At 40.6% G+C, this 24,049-nt stretch overlaps 1 protein-coding gene across 2 annotated transcripts; it reads right to left on the bottom strand.

Annotated features, from left to right (window-relative positions):
- Positions 1 to 1,429: 1,429 nt before the first annotated feature.
- Positions 1,430 to 22,232, bottom strand: pcdh12 (protocadherin 12). 2 transcript variants are annotated; one of them, XM_044362884.1, is made up of 5 exons: positions 18,544 to 22,232; positions 14,481 to 14,569; positions 10,989 to 11,140; positions 2,679 to 2,843; positions 1,430 to 1,869 (listed from the first exon to the last, which is right to left on the bottom strand). In XM_044362884.1, exons 1-5 carry the CDS (start codon positions 21,409 to 21,411, stop codon positions 1,613 to 1,615), a joined length of 3,531 nt encoding a protein of 1,176 aa, XP_044218819.1. In that variant the 5' UTR covers positions 21,412 to 22,232; the 3' UTR covers positions 1,430 to 1,612. The 2 variants fall into 2 exon arrangements, with proteins under 2 accessions (XP_044218819.1, XP_044218818.1); XM_044362883.1 differs by having other exon boundaries at positions 14,481 to 14,572; positions 18,544 to 22,230.
- Positions 22,233 to 24,049: the final 1,817 nt, after the last annotated feature.

The following is a 24,049-nucleotide window of genomic DNA, read 5'->3' as shown; positions in this document are numbered from 1 at the left end:
AAGACAAAGCGACATTTCCTCTCAGTCTCCGGGCTCGCTTTCTGCCGGCCGAAAAACCCAAATCACAGCTGAGTTTATTACGTCCTGACCGACACGAGTTCACCCGTCAGTGACTCTTTACCTGCTTTATGTGAGGAAACATGGAGATAAAGTTCAGTACTTTCAGGTGAGACATGATGGATAACAAGGCACATGTTCAGCTCTCAGAATCACCATTAAAGTCTTCTTGTTATTGACGTTCCTGCTCAGCTCCTTCCTTCACTTCCTGTTTTCCTTCTTGTCATTGTCTGTTTTTTCCTCCCTCGCACTTGTTTTTCAGAATCAACATGCTGAAACGAAATCTGTCCAAATATTTATTCTTACTTTCTCTTTCAGTCGACAGACTCTTCTGTCTTTTTACTGTTTCCACTTTCCTCAGGTCCTTCCATTCGCTCTTTATTAAACCTGAATTGAAGTGCCTGATGCTTCATGATTTATTGATGGTAAAATGCATATTTTCCACACATCTGTGTTCATAAATTAGTCTCAATTTGTTGATGTCATCACTCTATCTGCCCAAATCACTGGTCTAAAACTTTTCTCACCAATTACTGACTAAAATTGACAAAGTTCAAATTTCCCACTGCTAGTAAAGCATTAAAAATAACTAAATCATCAGTATGTTGTTTGTTCTGTCCAATATTTTTGTATTTTGGGATGCAGTGTAACCTGGTTCTATGCACATTTTCAATTTCAGCGATGAACCAACCAATCAGGTCTTTTCTGGTGCAATTAGGAACAAGCTCATCATCTTCCTCTGCCAGAGCTGGAAAAATAGTGAAAGGACAAAAAAAACCAAAACAAGTGTGAATGAGATTGGTGCATCTGGACAGGTTGTTAGTAAATCAGCTTTCTGAATCTGAATCTCTTGTTATTGAAGAAGAAGAGTTGAAAGTGACGCATCCTGTTATTTTATAGGTGAATTCCGACAATTTTACACATCAAAGTGTGTTTACAGGCGTTGCTGCACTAGAATACCACTATGTGTAAAATAGTAGTATAAAACCTTTTGTGTCTCCAGAGGGTAGCTGATAAATCTGAAATCTGATAAATCACCTCGAGTGATGTCATTTGAGTCAGCGTCGGTCGGGTCTGAAGACTACGAGTTTGAACATGAAGCTAATCTGGAGGTGTGGAGTTAGAAAGAAGTGACGTTAGCAGACGTCTGTAGCTCCTCATCTCTGCTTGAGGCTAGCAGCTCCAGGCTACGTTAGCCGCTATTACAGAAGAGTGAATCGAGTTGCATTGTGGGTAACGTAGGCACCAGGTTTTGACAAGGAAGAAGAATGTGTGGAATAAAAAAGACAATATCTGATCGATTTTTATCCTTTTTTTTGTTGTTTTTTTAAAACTGTCCACTGTGAGTCTGATATGTTATAGAACTCTACGATAACAATTGAATAGTGGCTTTATTTACAGTTTTAAATCATATTGAAGTATTTTATCACATAATGCCTCTAAAATCCCAACATGCCACTCACAAACACTTGTGAAACTGTTTCTGTAACTTTCGTATCCGAGCTGCATCTCAGTGTTACTTCCAGTGTTCAGTGAACAGATATTTATTGAACACTTATTGATAAAGTCCTGAGGGTGCAGCAAGGCCAGGCCTCTTCTCAGTGTTCCCAGAGTTCCTTGCTGTGTTGCCTGGAGCAGGTGCGGCGCCGTCAAGTCCCAGCGAGCGCCGGTACGCGGCGGAGAGTCGATACAGGACGTCGGGCCGGGGGCCGGGATGGGCGTCGGCCTTCTGTGTCATCAGCATCTCAAACAATGTGCTGACCTCCGACAGCAGGGTCCCCCCCAGTGGACCGTCCTTCTCCGGTGTTTTACCTGAGAAGAGGAAGAGGAAGGGAGGTGTCAATCTGCTTCTTTTTCTGAGCTGCTATAATTAGAAAGCTATTTGATTAGTTGACCAACAGAAAATGAAACAGCAACTGTTTTAATAATAAAAATCATTGTTTTTAAACAGAAATAACAAATATTTCGTGGTTGCAGCTTCTCATATATGAATATCAGCTGAGTATCAGCTCTTTTTTTTTAGTCTTTCATGATAAACATTTGAGTTTTAGACAAAAAGCGGCTTCGCAACCAAGTGACTAAGTCAACTTTGGCTCTGGAAAGTTGCAATGGACTCACTATTATTATTATTATATTTTATAGTCCAAACAAGTCATCAAATACTCAAGAATATAAACTGAATATTAATCGATAATGAGCAAAGTAATTAGTTGAAACCACACATCATTGTACGAAATATGATATCTCTTATTTTGGTAACAAATCTACAAGTTTTTTTAAGTTTTTTTCTTTGAAAAATGACCAAATTTTGTTGTGTTTTGTCTTTTTGTTTTTGGGGGTTATTCATTTGGCCAGCATTTAAAAACTGCATCAATTGAATCCATATAGTCCCAAGTTTTTGTCACATTATTGTAGTGACAAAACATGACATTAACCTTGAAAAGGATGGGTGGGAGATAGGTACAAATTTTTCACAAAATTATGCATCTTTACATTAATATTTACAATTATTCAGACCAACTTTATTGACAAAGTAACTGAGTAGCTTTAACTGTTCTAATTATACTTTAAGAGATCAACAGTAATTTTCCTTCTTTAGCAAACAGCTGTTTTTGTTTTACCGAAGGTGGAGAAGGAGGAGGAATCCAAGCCCTCCCGGGGCAGGACTTCATCGTCAGGGGACGGAGGCCCGTTGGGGACAAAAACGTTGTCATGGTAATCGCCAGAGAGCGGGAGGGAGAGTCTGGCCATCCAGGACGGATCGTTGACCTCCGAGAAGACGTCATCTGCACACAGAGAGAGAAGGAGAGATCTACATAAGATGCTTGAACTGTATTGTTCATAGTTGCCTTCACATAAGCACAGCCTGTCAGAATGGTTCAAGTACTGAAATGATTGATTGACCAAAAATGAATATACACAATTTTGATAATCAATTAATCGTTTCAGTCTACTTTCTGCGGCTCCAGCTGTTTCAATGTGAGGATTTCCTGCTTTTGTGCGGTTTATATCCTTGTAAATTGGATATCTTTGGGTTTTGGACTTTTGGTTGGACAAAACAAGGAAGTTGAAGATGTGACATTGGAAAATTGATGGGAATTAAACAATCAAATAATTTATGTGGGAAAAATCCTAATAAATTGATAATAAGAATAATAATTTGAGGATATCATAGATTAATTCATCCTACACTTTGGTCCAGAATATCATTCTGTTTCTCAGGATCTACTGACCGGATTTCCATGAAATTTATTTATAATATTCATGCTCCCCAGAGGATGGACCCTTTTGACTTTAATGACCCTGTGACCTTTCCTCTTAACGCCACCCTCAGGACAAACTTTGTATTTTTAAACTCCACTACTGGTGCTGCTCTAAGGTCAGTTAGAGCATCACTTGTATGATCGCTCTCTTGACAGTTCACAGCCAGCAGATGGATTTAATAGTAGACTTCAATGCTAAAATCACTACCATTAAATCCTGTGCTCAGTTTCACACCACAAATGAAACACATGAGTTCACTTGGAAGGACTGAGGGCATGTTCAGACTTGTTTCGTCTGGTTGAATTGGACTTTGGTTCGTTTTCATCCTTGGTGCAATTTGTTTGGGCAGAACACAGTAATCGTACTCGGCTGTGAACCAAAACAACCTTATAAAGACCTTTTAGAGGAAGTGGGAACACGATCCGACCTCAATCCGACCAAATTACAAGGTGTCCTCCCATAGCCAGGAAACCATCAGTTGCTAGCAGCTAGAATGAATTGAGATCCGACCTTGACTATCAATGAAGTATGTTGCATTCTTGCTATTTGACCAGAAGACCTTCTTCAGGATTTTCTTCCTGTATTTATGTTCCTGCTCCCGCCCTAGACACAACTGACCACTTCGTTTACCAACTCATCCACTGATTTGGACCAAAGCAACCAAAATTTGCAAAACTTATAGGTTTGAAAACGCCCCGACTCTCCTTTTCAGATGGTCTTGGTCCGGTTGTGTAAACCACAACCAGAGTTTGACTGATAACTTTCTCACCAGCTTAAACAAACCAAACCAAATTGCTAAACATACTTGTTTAGTTTGAACCAAAACTAAAGAAGTTTGGTGTGAAAGCATCTAAGAATAGCACAATCATCAATGTGTGTTATTAGTTTTGCAGCCTTTGGGTAACACTAGTTGGACTTAAGATTTAGACCTCACAACAGGATCAAGTTTTTTAAAAATTCCAAATCTTGTCTCACAAGTCCCAGTTTTGTTGAGTGTTTGTGATTTTAACATCTGTTCTTCCTTCAAGGGTTTGTTTGTCTGTTTGAAATGTGTCCGATACAACCGGATGTGTGCAACAAGACTCCAGGTTACTTTATTTATTTGCACCTGAAGGTAGATTTGGTTTACAGTAGGACAACTGACAAACAAGATAAAGGGCTCAAGGCTCCAATAATCAGGACTGAAAAAGAGAAAAATAACGGTAAAAAAACACTAAAATACATTAGAATAAAGAAGGTAAAATACAAGGTGAAAAAATAAATAAATAAACGTTGCTTCTGTAGCATCTGTGCTACGTCTTACTCATCAGAGTGAAGGCTACTGGAACAAAGCTATTTTTATACGGCTTTGTTCTACACCTTGGGAATATAAACCTCCGTCCAGAAGGAAGAAGCTGGAATTCACTGTGCAAAGGGCGGTAGTCGTCATCTGAAATCGAGCTGGTTATCTGCTGTAACCGTCCGGTGTACAGGGACGCTGGGTTAAGCTGTGACTCACGGATCAGCCCACTAGACCGTTTAACAAATTTGATTCAGAGAGTTTCTGTTCTTTAAAGATAGGCTACCAAACCGCAAAGAAAAAAGATAAAAATCGATTGAGTAAAAAGCACGACTCCTGCTAAGAGACTCATTTAAAAACTCTCTGATCGGATATTTACAGACTGTCCTGATACACCTTTCCACTGTTACAGAAGCAGATTACAGATCAAGTATCTGACTGTTGGACGAAGACGAGGCAGGAACAGGAGGAGGAAACTGCACAGTGGTTTTATCTGGCTGCTGTCAACAGGCATTTCCTGCCATCCATGGCGTCCTGCGCGCTCCGAACATACGGCGACACATCACGTCCACATTGCCATAAAAAAAAAAAAAAAAAAAAAAAAAACCCCTCCAACCTCCAGTCTGACATTCCAGTCACTTTCAGAGGCATAAACGCCGGGTGTGTCTGAGCAAAACACACAAAAGCCAAGTGTATGAGTCACATACAAACAGAGCCGAGATGATTATACGTCTCATTTCATTTATTCATTTACTGTAAAACACGCTGTCTACTGCTCAAAATGTGAAAAAAAATTCAATTTCCTACATACCTAACACCCTATTTTCTCTGACCTTATCCTCATTATCTCCTGTTTATATCCTGTTTTTTTTCCTCGCTGTGTCTCGTTATGTTTGTGCAACCACTTGATTTCCTCTCAAGCGTGATCTGATCTAATTTAATCTACAAACCGTGAAAGATCTTTTCTTCACGTTGTTGGGATCAGTTCGTCTGATGTGGAGGGTGAGATAAGCCGAAGCAGTGAAAAAAATAAATGAGTAAGAAGTCCGGCAGACAATCAAGACAAGTTGTAAACAAACCGACAGTTTATCCAGATTATCTAAAGCACTTTATTTGGCGATAAAAGTGAAAGTGAGTGCAGCATAATCACTCATTACACACGAGAGGAACTGTAGGTCAGACAGAAGTTAGTAGAATTTACAACACACTGTCACTGTGATACAATATGATCATATCCAATAGAAATGACGTCCAAAACACCAAAAATATGAACAAAATCGTAATAAATTAGAATTATTCTTCAAGAGAGAAACTGTGAATCATGAGGAAGTATTAAACTTTATTTCTATTTCCTTTCAAAACCAAAATTATAAAGTGCATCACATGTGCGCAGAAAATACAACATCATAGACTATAAACAGGCATTTCAGGGAGCGGTCACACATGGAGAAATAAAACTACATTTAAAATAGAAAGTACAATATCGAGTACAGTGACCAGTCCAGTCATACTGTTTATATACTCATTGATTTTCAAAACAAGACTCTGATTATCTGAGTTTTTAGTGATTTAAATGGTCGTCAAGTTCTACTTGTGTACATGGAGACTTGTATTAAGATGCATGTTTTGGGCCAAAGACCATTTCAGATACATTTCCAAAATTTGGGATCTTAAGTTTGGCACTTTTCTGGAAAAAAGTACCTGTCAGCGCAGACAGTTTCCACCTGTAATGCACTTTAAAAGTTTGTGTTCAAATGTCATTTTTATTTGAGACTTTACTATATATCAACCCCATAAACACCTTAGTGCATCCTCTGATATACAGAAAACCCACCCCGAATCATGTCTGCATACTACTTTATTTTTACCTTTCTTGTTTTTATGCTTAGACGTGTTATTTTGAAAACCTGAAGCTGGATCTCCTGTCTGCTTTCTCTTGTTTTATACTTAAGTAAAAGTAGAAAAATAGAATTCTGGATTTAAATTGTATTTAAATAAAAGCAAAGAAGCATTCAAAGGAAAATGTACTCAAAGGTTAACGCTTCATATTGGAGTGTTAATCACTGACAACAGGGTGATTTGAGTCAAACGTTGCTCCTCTTAAGGCTGAGTAAATCCTTTAAAGCTCTTTAGATGATGTTTAAAAGTTTACATTTTCCCTGGATACGGACGGATAAATGTAGTGGAGTAAGAAGTAGAATATTTCTGTCTCTCAGCTCTGATCAGCCTGCTGAAACTCTGCGGTCTGCTTCATCTAACCATAACCAGATGCAGAGCATTACCTTCCTAACACACACACACATTCATGCTCGCTTACACCCGGTGTGGTATAAACCGCCCCCATAGTTAAACCCCCTTCCCTCTTTTCCTTCCTTTGTTTTGGCAGCATTTGACCACAGAGCCACCAAACACTAAATCCTCTTTAAATTACTGAACGCATCGAGTTTCAGCTCTGAGAGCTGAGAGACATTAATCTCTGTCTCTGTGTTTAACCTGTGAATTAAACCTCACTTTATCCATTTTATCTAAAGGTCCAGGTTCAGCTCTGAGCCTCTAAATAAACTGGAGCACGACAGAGAAACACAGGACTGTTTGATAGGATTTTATCAAATATAATTCCAGTACTGAATACCGTCTTTCTTTACTGTCAAATCAATAATCAAATGTATTTGTAGGTGTAGCTTTTAACATATGCAAGTAAAATTCACAGATAACTGCAACTCAGACATTCACTTTAGATCTGCAGCCACAATTTGTTAATGCTGCAGCCTCATGAAAAGATAAGTATTGTGTGTGTGTGTGTGTGTGTGTGTGTGTGTGTGTGTGTGTGTGTGTGTATCAAAGCCTGGTATATATATTATTCCTCTCCACCGTTGCACTGGGGTGACATGTTCCTTCATTATCATGCAACACACACTTTACAATTTAGTTTATTTTGACTCAATCCCACAAACGCTGGAAATATTCCCTAAAGCACCAAATGTGGATTCATCCGCCGCTGAGAATAGTCCGCTGAGAATTTCCTCCTGTTTGAGTAATGTTCTCTAAAAACTACATTGCCCAGCCGTTCCAGGAAATTACTAAGCCTTTTGTAAAAATGAAACTATATATTTGTGTTTTTTTTTAAAGATAAAGAAACATTTTGTTGATCTTTTCTACTTCAGTTACACAGAAAATGTGATGAATCACTTCCTTACAGACATGTCCAACTGTAATAAAAAACATAAAATTAAAATGTGACAAAACAGTATCATGAATTTATACTTTACAAGCCTGGAAACAGGATCAAATTCCCAGCAACAAAAGGAGAAAACACACACGCTGTCATACATAGAGCCGCTCTGCCCTCAACACCTATAATATCATCTTCAGACTTGAACAAAAGGGTGTGTGTGTGTGTGTGTGTGTGTGATTCATCATGACAGTCTTGAAGAAGAAGCAAAGAAGAGAAGTTTCAGGTCGGAAAAATAAGAGAGAGAGAGGAATGTGTTGCCCCGACGGCTTCATCAAAGATTCAACACTTACTCATACAGATCTGTCACTTTACTACTCCGGTGTAAGTTACACGATAATAGAGCCTGCGGGGTAGAGGTGAGTCAAGCATCACGCGCACCTACACAATACGTACTCCCACTCACTCCTTTTTTTGTGAAGCTCGCTCTACCATCATCAGGCAATAAATCCCTCCACTTCCCCAGAGGCTCTGACCACCACAATACCAGGAAGAAGCTGTTTAACACACACACCTACGGTACTTCACAGACCCAGACACAAACGAGTGCTGGCCTACATACAGCCGTGGAATTCCCAGATTAACAAAGAGTCTTATGTGTGTTTAAAGTTTGGCAATCCTCCTATTTAAACTTTGATAAAGATGGTAGTCATGGTTCAAAGATAAAAAAAGACACAAATCCAGACGTCATGGACCCACCCACTGACTTTACTTCACAGTCTGGTTTTACATGGCGAAGAGTCAACTGACTAGAGCCAAAACTGTTTTAACAAACATGATCTGAAAAAGTTTTCTGTCTCGACAGCATTGAAAACATGTTAAATCAGAATCAGTGACATCTTTTTAGAAAGGCCCTTATTTAATCGATAGGCCTACCACACTGTTTTACTTCCAGCATGTCTTATTTATTTTATTACCACTGTTGATTATTGTATAATTTTTGTATCACTATCATTAATATTATTATTATTATTATGATGAATATCATTATTATTAATCTTATACTAGGGGTATTTTATTCTGGTTTATTTTATTTTATTTTAAATGTCTGAGTACTGCTTAATCTTAGTACTTAGCCTAAATGTTTTAACAATGTAAAGCACTTTGTAACTTTATTGTTTATTATTATTATTATTATTATTATTATTATTATTATTATTATTAAAGTTCATATGATTAATAATAAAAAAGACATAACACCACTCATGCTAATAACATAAACAACTGATAACACTAACACACTAATAACCCTGTTATAGATGATATACTAATAATGCTAACATGCTAATAAAATGTACATGCTAATAACACTATCGTGAATCGTCTGCTGTCTCTGGAGTTTGGAAAGGCTAACATGCTAATAACATAATAACACTGAGATGCTAATAAAATAGAAGTGCTAATGCTAACATGAAGATAACTGTTTTGCTTATTTTACTAACAAACTAACACTAACATAATAACATTGACAAGCTAAAACTTTTTTGCTAACCTGTAATAACATGTTAATAACACTGTCATGCAGTGTTTTTGGAGTATTGAGACCAAAACAGACCAAACATGCTATAAAAAACAATAACATAACTAACATGGAAATCTAACAAAAATAATAACACTAATATGACAACACTATTATCCGAACATGCTAACACTATCATGCTAACATACGAGTAAAACTCATGGTAATTACAGTCAAATACAATAACACTGTAATGCTAATAACACTATCAAGTTACATATGCTAAAAACATACTAATACTCTTTAGACTGATAATATGTAATTAGTGAATTAGTGTTACCTTTGTGATCAAAACTACTGTGAATGTTTTGAACTGATTCTAATGAGTTTATGCTACAAACTTGTAACTATAAATGTTAGTGCTGTCAGTCTGGTTTAATTTTCTTTCTTTTCCATTACTGTAATAAATGACTATTGGCAAATTATTTGCTCTATATTGAATACTATAAGATAAAATATACTTGCACTTGTTTCCAAAGTAAAAAATGTGGAATTATTAGTATGAATTTTCTGCCATAAAAACATGTTTACAGTTAAATCTTCAGAACATTATGAGTTGTAAGAATAAACCCCTGATGAGTGGAGTGTGTGGGTGGATGGATGTGGATGCATAACATGCCACTGTGTTATTTCCTGCTTTCTTCCTGTTTTCTTACATTTGTCAGTGTGTGTCCATTGTAAGTGACCAGTCTGTATGTTCTACAGGGGTCAAAGTTCAGCTGCTTTTGTCTTGTCGAATCAAAGAATTTCTCCAGGAGGTCGCCGCGAAACTCAGTCACACCCAGGGTGCAATTAACCAGGGGAGGTTGTGGGGATTTCCCCCCAGTCTATATATCCCTGCGTCTGCGGAGTTATTTTTATCTCTGGTGGTAACAGAAATGTATTTCCTTTATTGTGATTTAAACTGCTTCACCTATAGACCATATAGGATATTTAAGATAAAAGGGCTGCAAGGTGAGAACAGTCTATAGTGCAAATAACAATAAAATCAGAAATGTCTAAGTCTGATAAGTAGACCTATACTGTAGCTTATTTATTTTTATGATGACAACACTTTGTGCTATTTGCATGTTTGGATTATTTTCTATTCAGTATTGAAGTTTGCTGCACATAAAGCTGAATTAATCAGTGATTTGCAAGAATGACATTAATAACTGACACATCTGGCCGAGTGGCGCTGTCCACAGTACTGAAAGGCATGTTGGAGGATTTAATTCTGGCGTATCAAATTAGCATTTAACCTTTTGTTTTGCTGTATATAATCACATTTCCTATGTGTCTGCATGAGGAAAGGACAAGACGTGAACTTGACATCGCTGCATTAGAAACAAACTCAAATTTTCAACTTTTTCAACAACCTTATAACTCAATATGATCTAAGTTGTCTGTCGCTTTGCAACATTTAACATTAAGATTGTCCATTATTGACACATTTCAGCAACAACGAGCTCAAACTCCATTAATTGTCTTTTAACTTCCTGTTTACACCGGAAGTGGGAAAGTGTTGCATATAGATTGTTGCTTGTGATCTCAAAGCAGCAGCCCAGGAGTCTGTTAGCCCCCGTTAGCATTTAGCATTTATGAATCTTGTGTGTGTGTGTGTGTGTGTGTGTGTGTGTGTGTGTGTGTGTGTGTACCAGGGTTGTTGAGCAGGTTGTTGAGTCCCTCTTCCAGCTGCAGGTCAATGGGTGAGTCTCTTCCTGGTTCCCAGTCCACGTCTCCAGCCTCACTCTCGCCATGTCCGCTGTCTTTAGTGCTCTGCCAATCAGAACAGTCCTGACCTCCATATCTGTCCAAAACACACACACACACACACACACACAACTGTCAGATGGCATCAGAAATGACACATTTCTCCAACAAACACAGAAAGGATCAATACTCCTTAAACTTTCATGAATCCTCAGTCTAAATCAAACACATCAACATACATCTGAATGAAGCCTGTGTGTTTGTTTTCTCACAAACCTGACGTCTCTATAATTAGGCTTTTTGATCAAATAGTCACTTTTTTTCAGCCTAAAATCATAAATTTATCTCAGAGGGATTTACAATCTGTACAAAATACAATATAACAGAAAAAGAAATGGAGAAGAAAACAGAGTGTTAGAAAGATAAAAGACGAAGAAATTCACTACTTTGGTTGAGACAACTTTGCAAAAAATGTATGATTCAAGAAAACGTTTTGATATGAGACTTGAAAAAGAAAAAAATTGCTGTATTGTTTCCTGGATTATGCAGGAAAACCCTGAAACACACTATTAAAGTGGAATAAGAATTTACAGATAATAGAAATGGACACTTAAAGCTTTCTTTTATCTGCACACAGAGTCAAGTCTGATCGTCTCTAAACCTGTGCTGATAGGAGCCAGACAGAACTCCAGTGTTAATCTAAAGATACGAGGCCAAAGGTTTGATGTAGATAAAATGCCTGAGGTTTCCTGTGACAAATCCATTGATAACCACAAACACACACACACACACTCATAGTATCAGAGTGTGACTGCCGGCAGGCTCAGACAAGAAGTGCCAGTGAGATAAAGGTGATCTCAGAGAGGAGTAAACATACAGCCTTCTGTATTCCTGTGCTGACGATTACAATCTTATCTGACTGTGAGGTGAGATGATTTTTTTTTTTAGTTCAAATTACTTCATGAAGTGTTCATGGATCATTTTCCTGATATGGAAAAAAAAAAAAAACTTCAAAAAGTGGTTTGGACTGAAATAAAAGTCTGAAGTCTTACCAGCAGCACATTGTTAGTCGATGACTTCCAAAATCCCCACAAATGAAAAAAATGATTCATGCAACTGTTTGCTGATCTTTCGCTGCTAAAGTATATAGTCTCACAAGTCCTCACAAGTACAGTCAAGTGTTTGTATAATGTGTGTGTATATTTGTGTTGAAACAGTGCCCTGTATGTGTCCAGGTGATGTCAGATCTAATCTCATCGCCAAGGTGACGCGGAGGTAGGTGCTTCCTGTCAGAGACTCTGAATCACTCAGATAGAGCTGCTATAACCTGCCTATACACTCACACACACACACACACACACACACACTCACACACACACTTTTGGGGGTTATGAGACACTCTTCCTGTGACATTGACTGTTTGACTTTGTGTCCTGTTTGTCTGTTGCTGTTATTTCAGTCACGAAAGGTCAGTCGGTCAGAAACGCTGAGGAAGACGTTAATCGGCTCCAGCTTCTGCCTTTCACCACCTCATCGACTAAAAGCAAAAGTTCTCTTTGAAAGGTTGATACTCTCGTTCTGTCTCTGCTTTTACCCTGATAGGAAACATGTAGGAACATTTTCCCCAAAAGTGGAAAAAGGAAAAGTCTATTTCTGTGACTACAGTGCAAGAAACAAAATACATTTCTGCTCCGTGCCCTCCAGAGCAAGTCCCCAGCATGACCAGTACACAGAAAAATGTGCCAAAAGTTGTGGTGAGGATTCCTGTGGGAGCCCAGTCTTCATGTTAAATGATGTTTTGACCAATCACAAGGCCCTCCAGTGGGTTATCAGACTGCCTATAAATCTACACCTGACCTAACTTACTTTTAAACTACCTTTAAATTCCTTCTCTCACCCAGGCAAAGAGCAGATACCCAGCTGCTTGACTAGGCCTTATATCCACACTGTCCACTGCTGAGGGTAAAATAAACAACTGCAGGCCTCGCTGGCTCGATAGGCAGTGTTATCTTAATGCCATGTCATCTGACAACGCTGTGGTTTAGTGGAAAGGCTTAGGGAAGCATTGTCATTTGGGTTAAAAATACTACTTTGTTTAAGGTTAAAGCTGAAGGCAGCACGTGTGATAAATCTGCCCCCAAGCATTGTAAAGTTGTGCAGTAGATCAGCACCATATATGCACGACTGCACGACTGGGTTTACCTCGATGAAGTCACAGGAAAATGACGCCAGCCTGCTGCAAGTTCACCCGATTCAAGAGTTGTCTGATCTCACAAACACAACCCGAACTGTCTCGGTTCAAGAGAAACACCTGTGAGTTCTTATAAGAGGTGGCATTCCTCCTTAATGTCTGTCTGTCTTGGTATCAGAGGCAGCCTGCTTTGATCAGAGAGTGCAGCAGTGATCACACAGTCTGAGACCTGCAGCCAGCTGGCTCCCAAACAAACCTCTGATGATGAAGAAAGTGATGGAGGAGATTCTTTCGTCAGGATTTCAGTCTATTTTGAACTCAAGTGGAGTTTTTTACAAGGTCAACAGGAAGAGACTGCGGTTGTGTTGAGGGACTTGTGTAAGTGTACTGCCCCATCAAAAATATTCAACAAAATGCATATTGAGGATATGACTGACATGCTTTAAATTGTACACCAACAGCCGCAGGTGCGGGGTTGAGCGTTATCTGTAAAAACTGAATGTTTTGAAATGTTTGCTGTGGCGTCAGATCTTTCAACAGCATGAAATGTGTTAGTGGTGAAACAGAAAAAACCACAAGACAGCCTCTCTGTCTGTCTCCGTCTTAAATCACATGGTCTTACGAACCACAACATATAAAATGACAGTAAAATTGAAATGAACTTTTAACAGTAAATGATACAAAATCCTTCTTTTTCCATGTTGCTACTACTTTTATATGTAAACATGTAATGTCACATGGTCTCAAAAACTCAAAAACAAATGAAAAGCGTATATTTTTCTATCATACAGTATCATGAATTTCTATTTGTGAAACAACGTGATTTAATTTTTTTTTAAAAAAGGCTCAGATTTTGGGTTAAATCACTGTTGGTTTAAGTTGTGTTTTGTCAAGTTTGTTCACTACCTTTTGTACCCATATTTCTCATACAAAAATACAAATTTTCCACCAGATCAGACTGACTTTTCCCACAATGCAACTTTAAATTACAGTAAACATATGTTTTGTAAATGTTAATACGTCAGATTTAGAGGTCAACCTTCATTATTCTTTCAAAATGAAAGCTGGTTAGAACAGACGGTGGCTTGAAACAAATACAATCTGAGAAGGCAAATTAGAAAGCAGAAGGAGCTTATTGGTTTGGCTTTGTTGTGGTTGTGTGCTGTGGCTGTAGTAGAAAAGGAAGAGGAGGAGGAGGAGGAGGAAGAGGAGGAGGAGGAGGAGGAGGAGGAGGAGTTAGACTGACCTGCCAGTGCGATGAGAGTATTTGTTCCCGCGGAAGTTTGGCCGCGGCTGCAGCTGACCCTGACGCAGGAGGGAGAGGAGCTGGGAGATCTGCTGCAGGGAGGAAGATGAGAGAAGATGGTTAGAATTATGACTTTACACGTCATCTAAAGACTTTTAGAAGATTAATTAAACCAAATGAACATCCTCAAAAGTGGAGAAAGGGCAAAAGGGCTTCAGAATTATTCTACTCATTCACTCGTTCTCACACCAGTAGCAGCGAGCTACCATGCTAGGTACCATTGAGAGCATACTGGTGGGGTTCAAACTGCCAACTGTGCCATTGACGGATCACCAGCTGAGGCTCAGCAGGCAGAGTGCAGTAGTAGTAATAGTGGTAGTTTTTAATGACAGGTTGACAAGTCATGGGTCCTTTTTGGGTTAAGAGCAACTTTTCATACCTCTGAAGGATCTCTTAGGTTTGGATGTCAAGAACTGGCTCAGTTTGAGATGTAATTTTAAGTTGATAAAACACTAAGAGGTCGACAATTTGCTGACATTCCTCTTTTTAATTGGCAAAGAGCAAAGTACAAAAACATTCAGGTAGCAGGCATTTCATTTTTAGCTGGTGCTGACAGTTGGTTCTGCTGGTTAAAGAGATTATGTCAGGTGTCATTAATTATCGTTAATTCCCTAATCAACTAAACCAAAGACCAAATTTAAACTTTTGACTGTTGAAATTGAAACCTTTCTGACAATGTCAACAAAAACTGAAAATGTAGAAGCTTTGTAAATATAGAATTTATGGCAGAGCTGTTGTATTAGATTTGCCAGCTGTTCCTAATAAGGTGGCCAGTGTGTGTATGTATAATAGGATTTGATACTGGAGTCAGATTGAATAAATATTGAACTCTTACAATCTCTGGACCTCTACAGGACAAATTCTCTCCTGGATATTTGTTTAGTTTTGTTGTTTTTTTTTGTTGCTGTATTTATCTGGACCAGTGAGTGTGTCTCTCTGTTTGTTTAGCTGTTTGAACAAAGAGTAAAACTGATTTCAGCAATGCTCAGGTAGAAAGTGAATAAACATTTTCCTTTTGTTTTTTCAGTTTTACAGTGTGAGAACTGACCGGCTGCGTCTGTCTCACTGCTCAGAGTTTTCTGCTGACAGCTCTGTTGTTATAGCGGATACACACTGCACACCAGGGAGGAAAAACACACACACATTAGGGAAGGTTAGTATGTGTGTATGTGCATGCAAGCTAATATATGACTTTGTTTTAGCATGACATTTGTGTGTTTTTGCACGTGCATGCTGCTGCAAAGACAGGAAATGGCCTCTACGTAAAAGCCTATTCTTCTCTGGCCGATTTCCTTCCAGGATGGACTCTGAAATATGGACGAGTGGAGGAGGTAGGTGTGTGTGTGTGTGTGTGTGTGTGTGTGTGTTGAGGTGGAGGTGAACAGTAAATCCCCCCCCTCCCCTCCTCCTCCAAGGCGTCCAGCAGGCCTCTTCCTCTTGCGACCTCGAGGGAGGAGAGAAACGTCTGAAGCCAGAGGAGTGCCAACTGGGCCGATAGGGAGGGTAGAGGAGAGGGGGATGCTGGGTAAAAAGAAAAAACGCCTCTTCCTCACTCTAATGGGATTCACGTGAGGATGTCGGACCTGGCTCTGCGCTCTTTGTTCTCTGTCTGCTGGGCGTTGGCAGCAACTTTCGCCCTCAGTGACGCGGTTCTGTGTTTCCTCCAGCACAACACTCCTACAGTTCAAGAGTATCTTAAGAGTTTCTGACGCCACGAAGAGCCAAATTCATACGACTATATTATTATTCAGTTGTATATGAATGTTATTTAGGTCATTTATTAAATATATGTGGAAGTTTTGAAGATCTAAATAAGTTTAATCCTCATCCAACGGTGGCTTTATCTGTCCATACTCATGTTTTGGTTGAGCATTGGTCAAACCCACAGAACTTTTATTTTTACTTTTACTTTAATTTTGATTAAATGTAAATTTCTAATATTCTGAGTCACATTTCATCCGGTTTGCTCCACCTTTTTATTTGGTCATTGAAGGGGGACTTTTCTCTGTTTCATTTTTCTTTGTGTTACTGGTCCAATATGAGTTAATGACTTCATATGCCAAAAGTATATCAGGGTCTGATTCTGTCTACATTCCCTCCAACACATAGATGAGCTGAATGAATCACATTAAACTTTTCCTAATTTGATTTTACTAAACTACGGCCTCTGTGTCCTCTGAGTGTATTTCTGTCATGAGAGATTGGAAGAATTCAGTCAAATAAAGCTTAATTTTAAAGGATATTGCTGGTGTTATTCTATATTTCTGTTACGGTCAACAAATCCCATGAAGAGACTAACAACGTGTTAGCATTCAGGTCTAAGCCTTCTAGATTCTACTGAGGATATAAATCTTTAAAAACAAGTCAAGTTTAATTTTTTAAAAGGTTCGGTAATTTCCTAAAACAGCCGGTCACTGTGGTTTTTAGTTAACGTTACTCAAACAGGAAGAACTATTGCATTTGTTGGGGACTTTTCTCAGTGGCAGATTAATCCACATTTATTGCTCGAGTGAGTAACCGGCAGCAGGACACTGTGTGGGACTGAGTCAAAATAAAGTACAGTGTGTTTGTTGGTGATGGCAATGAAGGAACATGTCACCCAGTGCAGCGGTGTGGCTCACTGATGTGTTTTTAATGGTTTTTAGACAACAATGGAGCTCCATGGCACAGAGGAATAAGATATATCAGGATATGTATTGATAGGTTTTGGAAAACTCTTTAATTTTGTTGTGTGTTACTGTCACTGCGGTCTGACTGTAATGGTTAAATGTGTGTATCTGTTCGGGGTCAGTATCCTGCTCTGCACTTTGAGTTGCTGTTTTTAGTCTGAGCTGTTTTTCTTTCCTCCTGCTGCAGCTCAACTCAGTAAAAGTGATTTTGGGTCATTTATAAGTGACAGAGCAGCGTGTCAGAGTGGTGTTATCTTACACCACAAACACATCACTGCTTACTTTGGCCGGCTTCACCCCCCCCTCACCCTCCTCGGACCCCCCCCCATCCTACAGAGAATAAGAGGAGCGCAACGCACCCCACCCCCCTCCTCTCCTGGTTTCAATATGAATCTGATATGTGATATTCAGTAAAAAGGACTGTCAAAGGACAGTTTCTTGAGACGGATTACTGTCAGTGACACATGAGCACCTGAATAAACTCTCTGCTTTTTGGCTTCACAGTCATCCGTCAGCTAGTTATACCCCCCCTCCCTCCTCCCCAACCACCCACACACACACACACACACACCCACACACACACACACACACACACCTCCACCCGGCCCAAGCCTCCAGGCTGTCTGAGTAAGTCATCATACAGGAGGCTAAAAAAGCAGAGAGGCTGCTGGGAAAGTGTAAGGGAAGCTGATGTGTGTGTGTGTGTATGTGTGCATGCATGAGTGCGTGTGTGTGTGTGTGTGTGTGTGTGTGTGTGTGTGTGTGTGTGTGTGTGTTGAGAGGATTCTTAATCTCTACTCTCTAATGGACTTCACTTCAGATTAATCTCAAAGCCTGCAGGGGGGAGACTTAATTACTCCAACACTAACTGTAAGCACATGTTGAAATAAATGTGATCACACGTTTTAGATGGAACTAAATTACATTTAAATTAGCGCCAGCAGCAGCAGTGCATTAGCCCTGATGTTTAAGCTATAGCAGAGAATGTAAATATTAAGACATGCAAATTTAGTATAATTATTAATGCAATGTAAATGGAAACATTTATGAAATCCACTTGCCATAAATCTGATATTCTCTGTCTTGAAAAGAACTTCAGAACTTATGAGTTTAAATCTTGTAACATAAAACTGAGTTTAAACTCAGCATTGATTAAAACTAATACATTAAAATTTGTTAGAAAATACATCAAGCTGGTTTGCACACTTCCCAGCATGCATTGCATTTGGGTCAACTCATACTCTTGTGTCTTATCTTGTGAATGCTGTAAGATGTGTTGAGGTAAAAAATTAAATACTGTGATTGCTGGAAAGAGGTAAGATACCAGGACTCACCTGCACCTCTGGGGAGGCTGAGGAAAGCTCGATGGAGTCTGCAAACGCAGCCATGGACATTCGAACCAGGTTTCGAAGCATCTGCCGGTGTTCTGCGTCGTGCCCCCCTCGTCCCTCCGAGGTCCTCGGCCTCCTGAGAGTCGCCTGGGATGCTGAACACAGCGGCTCTACCTCTTCGACTTTAGGTTGAGTCTGGCGCTTCAAGGTGCTCGAATGTGAGACTGAGGAAGATGATGAAGGGTTTCTGGCTTTCCGAAGAGTCCGGTATGACGTGGCTGGCGTCAGAGGCAAAGTGCCGTCAATTTCGATATTTCCAGGTTTGCGGAGCGTTCTGCAGTGTTGGGTGAGAGGTTGAGTGGGATCTCCTTCCGAGTGGGTTTGCGAATGGAAGCTTGCGTTCATTACTGATGGCGTTAAGGTGTACTGACTCTCAGTTTGATGATCCTCTGACATCTCTGGAGGCGGAGCCAGTGGCTGGGCTTCGCTGTCATCCTCAGGAGGCTCCTCCTTTCGCCCCCTGATGACGGGAATAAGCTGAATGTCAGACTTCCTGATGTTCTTCTGCGGGCGCCGCGGGTGGCGGGTGTAGGTCGACTCGGCCTGTCTACAGTTATAAGCCCGGTTGTCCCGTTTTTCAGGGCGACAGAACGTCGTCACCAAAGCAATGGCTAGCAGTAGCAGTAGGCATGTAGCGCCAAGGCAAATCGCCATCATCATGGTGAAGCTGAGCTGCCCGCGGTTACCAGGTGATGAGTTCTTCAGATGGTCCTTGAGGTTGATGAAGGTCACCTCCAGCGTCGCCTTGGTGGCCAGGCTGGGAGTGCCCATGTCAGACACTGTAATCTCCACTTTAAAGGTTTTCCCAATGAGCGCTGTAGCGTTTGTGGTGTTAACAAACAGCTGGCCTGTAACCTGATCCAACCAGAAGAGTCCATAAGGGTTTCCATCAGTAATCAGGTACTGGAGTTTTCCATTCAGCCCCGAGTCTGGGTCTTCAGCCTTTATGGTGGATGCGAGGAATCCATCAAATCCCTCTTTGACTGAGTGACTGATCGGCAAAGTTGCGGATCCTTCTTCTATTTCATTTCCCAGCTCGGTCACAATCTCCCCTTTGTCTGCATTGACAGGTACACTTAAAGTAGCCAAACCCTTTCTGGGTTTTGGCTCCTTGATGACTGGGTAGTTGTCGTTCACATCCTGGATTTCAATTTGCACAGTGGCGGTGGTTGTAAGAGGTGGATGACCCTGGTCAATGGCCTCCACGATAAAAGAGTAGGCTTTGGATTCCTCATAGTCCAAAGGGCGCTGGACACTTATGATGCCACTGGTTGGGTGAATATGGAAAGATTGCATGGGGGTTTTTGGGTTGCTGGAGTTATGTATGGAGTAAGACACTCTGCCGCTGAACTCCAGGTCGGCATCATGAGCTTCTACTTTGAGGGCGTGGTAGCCTGCCACGTTGTTCTCTTTGATTGAAGCCTTATAGAGGGAGGTGGAGAACACCGGGGCATTGTCATTCTCATCCAGAACATTAACAGGTAGCCGTTTAACACAGGACAGTGGGGGATCTCCATAATCCTGTGCAAGGAGCGTGATGTTATACTGCATAACCTTCTCTCTGTCCAGGCTGCCATTAGTTACAATCATATAATTGTCGCCATGGATCCGTTTCAGGCGGAAAGGGCCGGATCCTGGCTGCATGTGAGCTCTCACTTTTCCATTGTCCCCCGAATCTGCATCAGAGACCATCACCAGGGCAAGGAAAGTATCCTCTGGTGCTCCTTCCAGCACAGTCGCTACAGGTGAGTTGGACTGAGTCCAGGTCATGTGTATCCTAGGTGCGTTATCATTAACATCCGTTAGCTTGACGTGCAGTTTGCAATGTGAAGGAATTGCATTGGGTCCGTGATCACGAGCCTGTATGATCACTTCATAAGAGTGCTGGAGCTCATAGTCCAGAGGTGCTCTGAGACTCACAGCTCCACTTTGTGGATCTACATAGAAGAGCCTCTGGACCTCTGGATGTGTATGCTTACTGAGTGAATACTCCACTTCCCCATTGGCACCCTGGTCTGGGTCAGTGGCTTTGAGGTTGATGATGGTTGTCCCACGGGCCGTATCCTCAGACAGCTCCACAGTGGGAGTGCTGTCCTCAAAGGTGGGGCTGTTATCATTTGAGTCCTGAATATTAACACGGACTAATGTGCTCCCAGACCTGGGGGGGTTCCCTTTATCCCATGCCACCAGGGTGAGGTCGAAGGAGGCCTGAACCTCCCTGTCCAGTTCTTTGATAACCACCAGCTCCGCCTGCTTTGTCCCACCTGGAGCAACTGTCACATCCAGAGCAAAGTGCTGGTTGACGGACAGTGAGTAGGTCTGAAGGCTGTTTGGCCCTGCATCAGGATCCACTGCGCGATCCAAAGGGATTCGCATTCTGAGGCTAGCTGTCTCTGAGATCTCTACTTCCTGCAGGGCAGTGGGGAAGCTGGGACTATGGTCGTTCAGGTCCATTACCTCCACACGAACCCGCAGGCAGTTCACTGCGCCACTTTTCCTGTAGAGGACACTGAAGGCCAACTCACACAGGTCCGACCCCCGGCACAGTTCCTCCCTGTCCAACCGGCCTTGGGTGGTGACAACCCCTTCTCGAGTGCTGACGGAGAAGGGAAGGGCTTTTCCGTGCTCTACAACCTGGAAATTCTCCAGGGGACCGCCTTCGTCCCTCTGGCGAAGGTCGTCCACCAGACGGCCGACCCGGGTTCCCGCCGGCTGCTCCTCCCAAACCCGGTACTGGATAGTTATTGATGACGGCTCAGAGGAACGAGCCTCAGAGACAAGATTCAGAACCAGAAGCAGAGCCAGCAGCATAATGATGAGAGGTAATAATCTCCAATCTACTGGCTAAACAGACATTTTTACAAATCACTGATCTGAATTATAAAGAAAAAACACTAAAAACATAACTTAAAAGTCACTTTAAGACTGTCTTCTTTTTTGAAATAGAAGTGAAAAATATCTGTCTGTCACAAACATATGACTAATCCAAATCCAATTTTTCTTCAAGATAATTTATTTTCCTTTTCACAAAACAAAAAACCACATCCAAACCAGAGAAGAAGACTGTTGGTTTTGTAAAGTAAATGCCTAGAAAAAAAAAAAAACCTGGTCAAGATACAATTATAAAAACCTATAATTAAGATATCACACTGTCTTTCTTCAAACACTACCAGCCTCTCTCCGCCTGCTGTTGTTACTCACTCATACAGCTGCTGGCGTCCAGCCTCTCAGTTCATCCTCCTCAACTCAGGAAAGTTTTTCTCCAACTGAGGAAGTTTGGATGTGGGTTTCCACATGTTAGCGGAGCCCTGGCCAATCTGAGTAGAGGAGGAGTGTCATATGCAAATTGATATAGACTCAACACAAAGAAAAAAAAAAAAAAAAACTCCTGCCCTGAGGAAATTCAGCACAACTCTGGAGTGCTTTTAAAGAAACATGACACCACCTCCCTGTCACTTAAAACTTTTCTCCCCCTTTCAGTCTGCATAAACTCATCACGGCCTGAAGTCTGGGCCCTTAAATCATTTGGAAAACGTGTGTTAAGTTGAATCCCAGAGGGACTAAAAGGCCACAGCAGGACATATATCTGAACTCCATCGCAGTGACGTACGGTCTGGACTCCTGACAGCAAAATCACAAACAAAGATAGAAAGACTGGCTGTCATCTTAAATGTGGCGACAGTTTCAGAGCTGTCAGTCGTCATTAACGCTCTGCTTCGCGTTAAACTCTCTCTAATCTTTCTGTTAAAGCATAAAGAGTAAATTATTATATTGTGTATAACTTAAATCCCAGGTTTGATATGCCCACAGTCAAAGACATCCTACACAATGACTGGCTTTCTCTTATTTTTCTCTTTAAATTAACTGTTTCTTTGTTGTTGTCCTTAGGAATGAACACCATGAGTTGTTTTTCAGAAGGTAAAAAATAATCCTTGAAGATTCAACCAGCTATGAAGTGAATGTTCAAAATTCAGCCTGTCCTTAATGTGACAAAACCCACATTCCAGCTTTTTCCCCAAATATAATTATGAAGAGTTAGAGCATTCATCTCCAACCGCAGGCTACCGAGGTCAAAACATTTCCAGAAACTCAAGGCAGACGCTCATTTCAGTCATTCTTCTTTAATGTGTGTTGAATAGTGAAAACAGTTACGAGGACTTTGCATCAAGTAATTAAATTGTAATGAGGTCCAGAGGAAGAACGGTAGAGAAATGATCAAACTTAATGAGACCTGACGATGTTTAAAATGGCTAATACATTGTACATTTTTGTGTATACTTGTGATACAGTGTGTGAAATGGTAAGATATTGTACTGAGCTTAACACACAATGCAGGCTGTGATTCATTAAATCTAAAACTGACAAATGACACAGACTTTTAAATTTACGGATAGTTGGAGCTGATTTCAGCAGTTACTATCCAGTGCTGACAAAGACTGCACTGTGTTTAATTAGATTAAAAAACTGGCAGACGCCAAGTCAAAACTAAAAAAGTTCAGCAGCTGCAGATCGACTGGCGGAAGGTAAATGTTTTCCCAGCATTCACGGTGGTTATTTTTCATTTTTGTCCCCAGAATATCCCGCAGGCTGAGAGTAGAATCAGGCCAAGGAAGGTTCAAGCGTATCACTTTTCTCTCAGCTCAGAGGGAGGGAGGCTGTTTGAGGTATAAAAACATCAGCGCTGTCATCAACCAATGAAAGACTTCCACAGGACAGAGAGACGGACGACTGGAGGGATAACGGAGAGGAGCAAGTTGCTACTGATGGTTCGATTCCCAAATATCTGAGACAGAAAACACAGGATTCACTATCACTCATGAGATCCATTTAAAGGTTGTGTCACAATGATGATCACAGACTTTTAATGTTCTGTGGTAAATTGTAATTGATTAAAATTAGCTGCACAAAACAGATGTGAAAGAATAAGATAGAAAATGCATCCGGAAGAATACAATCAAATGGATGGAATAATGAAAAAGCCAATTTATGAAAGTGAGATGGTGAGTTTTAAACTGTTACTGTACATATATACTCATCACTTCTTATCCAATACAGTGGAAATAAGAGACGACCTTGTCCTGCATCTCAGTTTTTGAAGGGAAATATTTACTTAAATGTGCAATATGTAAGAATTATTTAAGAACTTTAGTTTAAAACATTCAGAAGTTATAAACAGAATGCGAAGGAATAATAAAATGTGACCTTCCTCGACTTTCTCAGTTGCCTATTAAAGCCTGCGGATCGATAACTATGTAGAGGAGTCATGACTGGGAAAATCCAAAGAATGCAAACGTCTATATGATTGCTTTGCCTCTTTCCTTCCCCCCCTACAGCGCCGATAGGGAGCAACACTAGCTAATGTTAGAAATGAGGAGTCCACGAACGTCTAATCCTGAGCCGGCTTTCTTCCTGAGCAATATCTGATTCTTACATTATTGCACCTTTAAGT

The sequence above is a fragment of the Thunnus albacares genome, chromosome 10 (assembly GCF_914725855.1).
Source record: "Thunnus albacares chromosome 10, fThuAlb1.1, whole genome shotgun sequence".
Classification (NCBI taxonomy): domain Eukaryota; kingdom Metazoa; phylum Chordata; class Actinopteri; order Scombriformes; family Scombridae; genus Thunnus; species Thunnus albacares.
Note: the sequence above shows the minus strand (reverse complement) of the source record. Positions and strands in the feature narration are given on the sequence as shown.

Coding starts and splice junctions, on each gene's coding strand:
- pcdh12 (XM_044362883.1), bottom strand. CDS start 21,411: ATGCTGCTGGCTCTGCTTCTGGTTCTGAATCTTGTCTCTGAGGCTCGT. Junction 14,573..18,543: donor CAGCCTCCCCAGAGGTGCAG/GTGAGTCCTGGT, acceptor TCCTCCCTGCAG/CAGATCTCCCAGCTCCTCTC. Junction 2,844..10,988: donor CAACCTGCTCAACAACCCTG/GTACACACACAC, acceptor CTCTGTGTGCAG/ATGACGTCTTCTCGGAGGTC.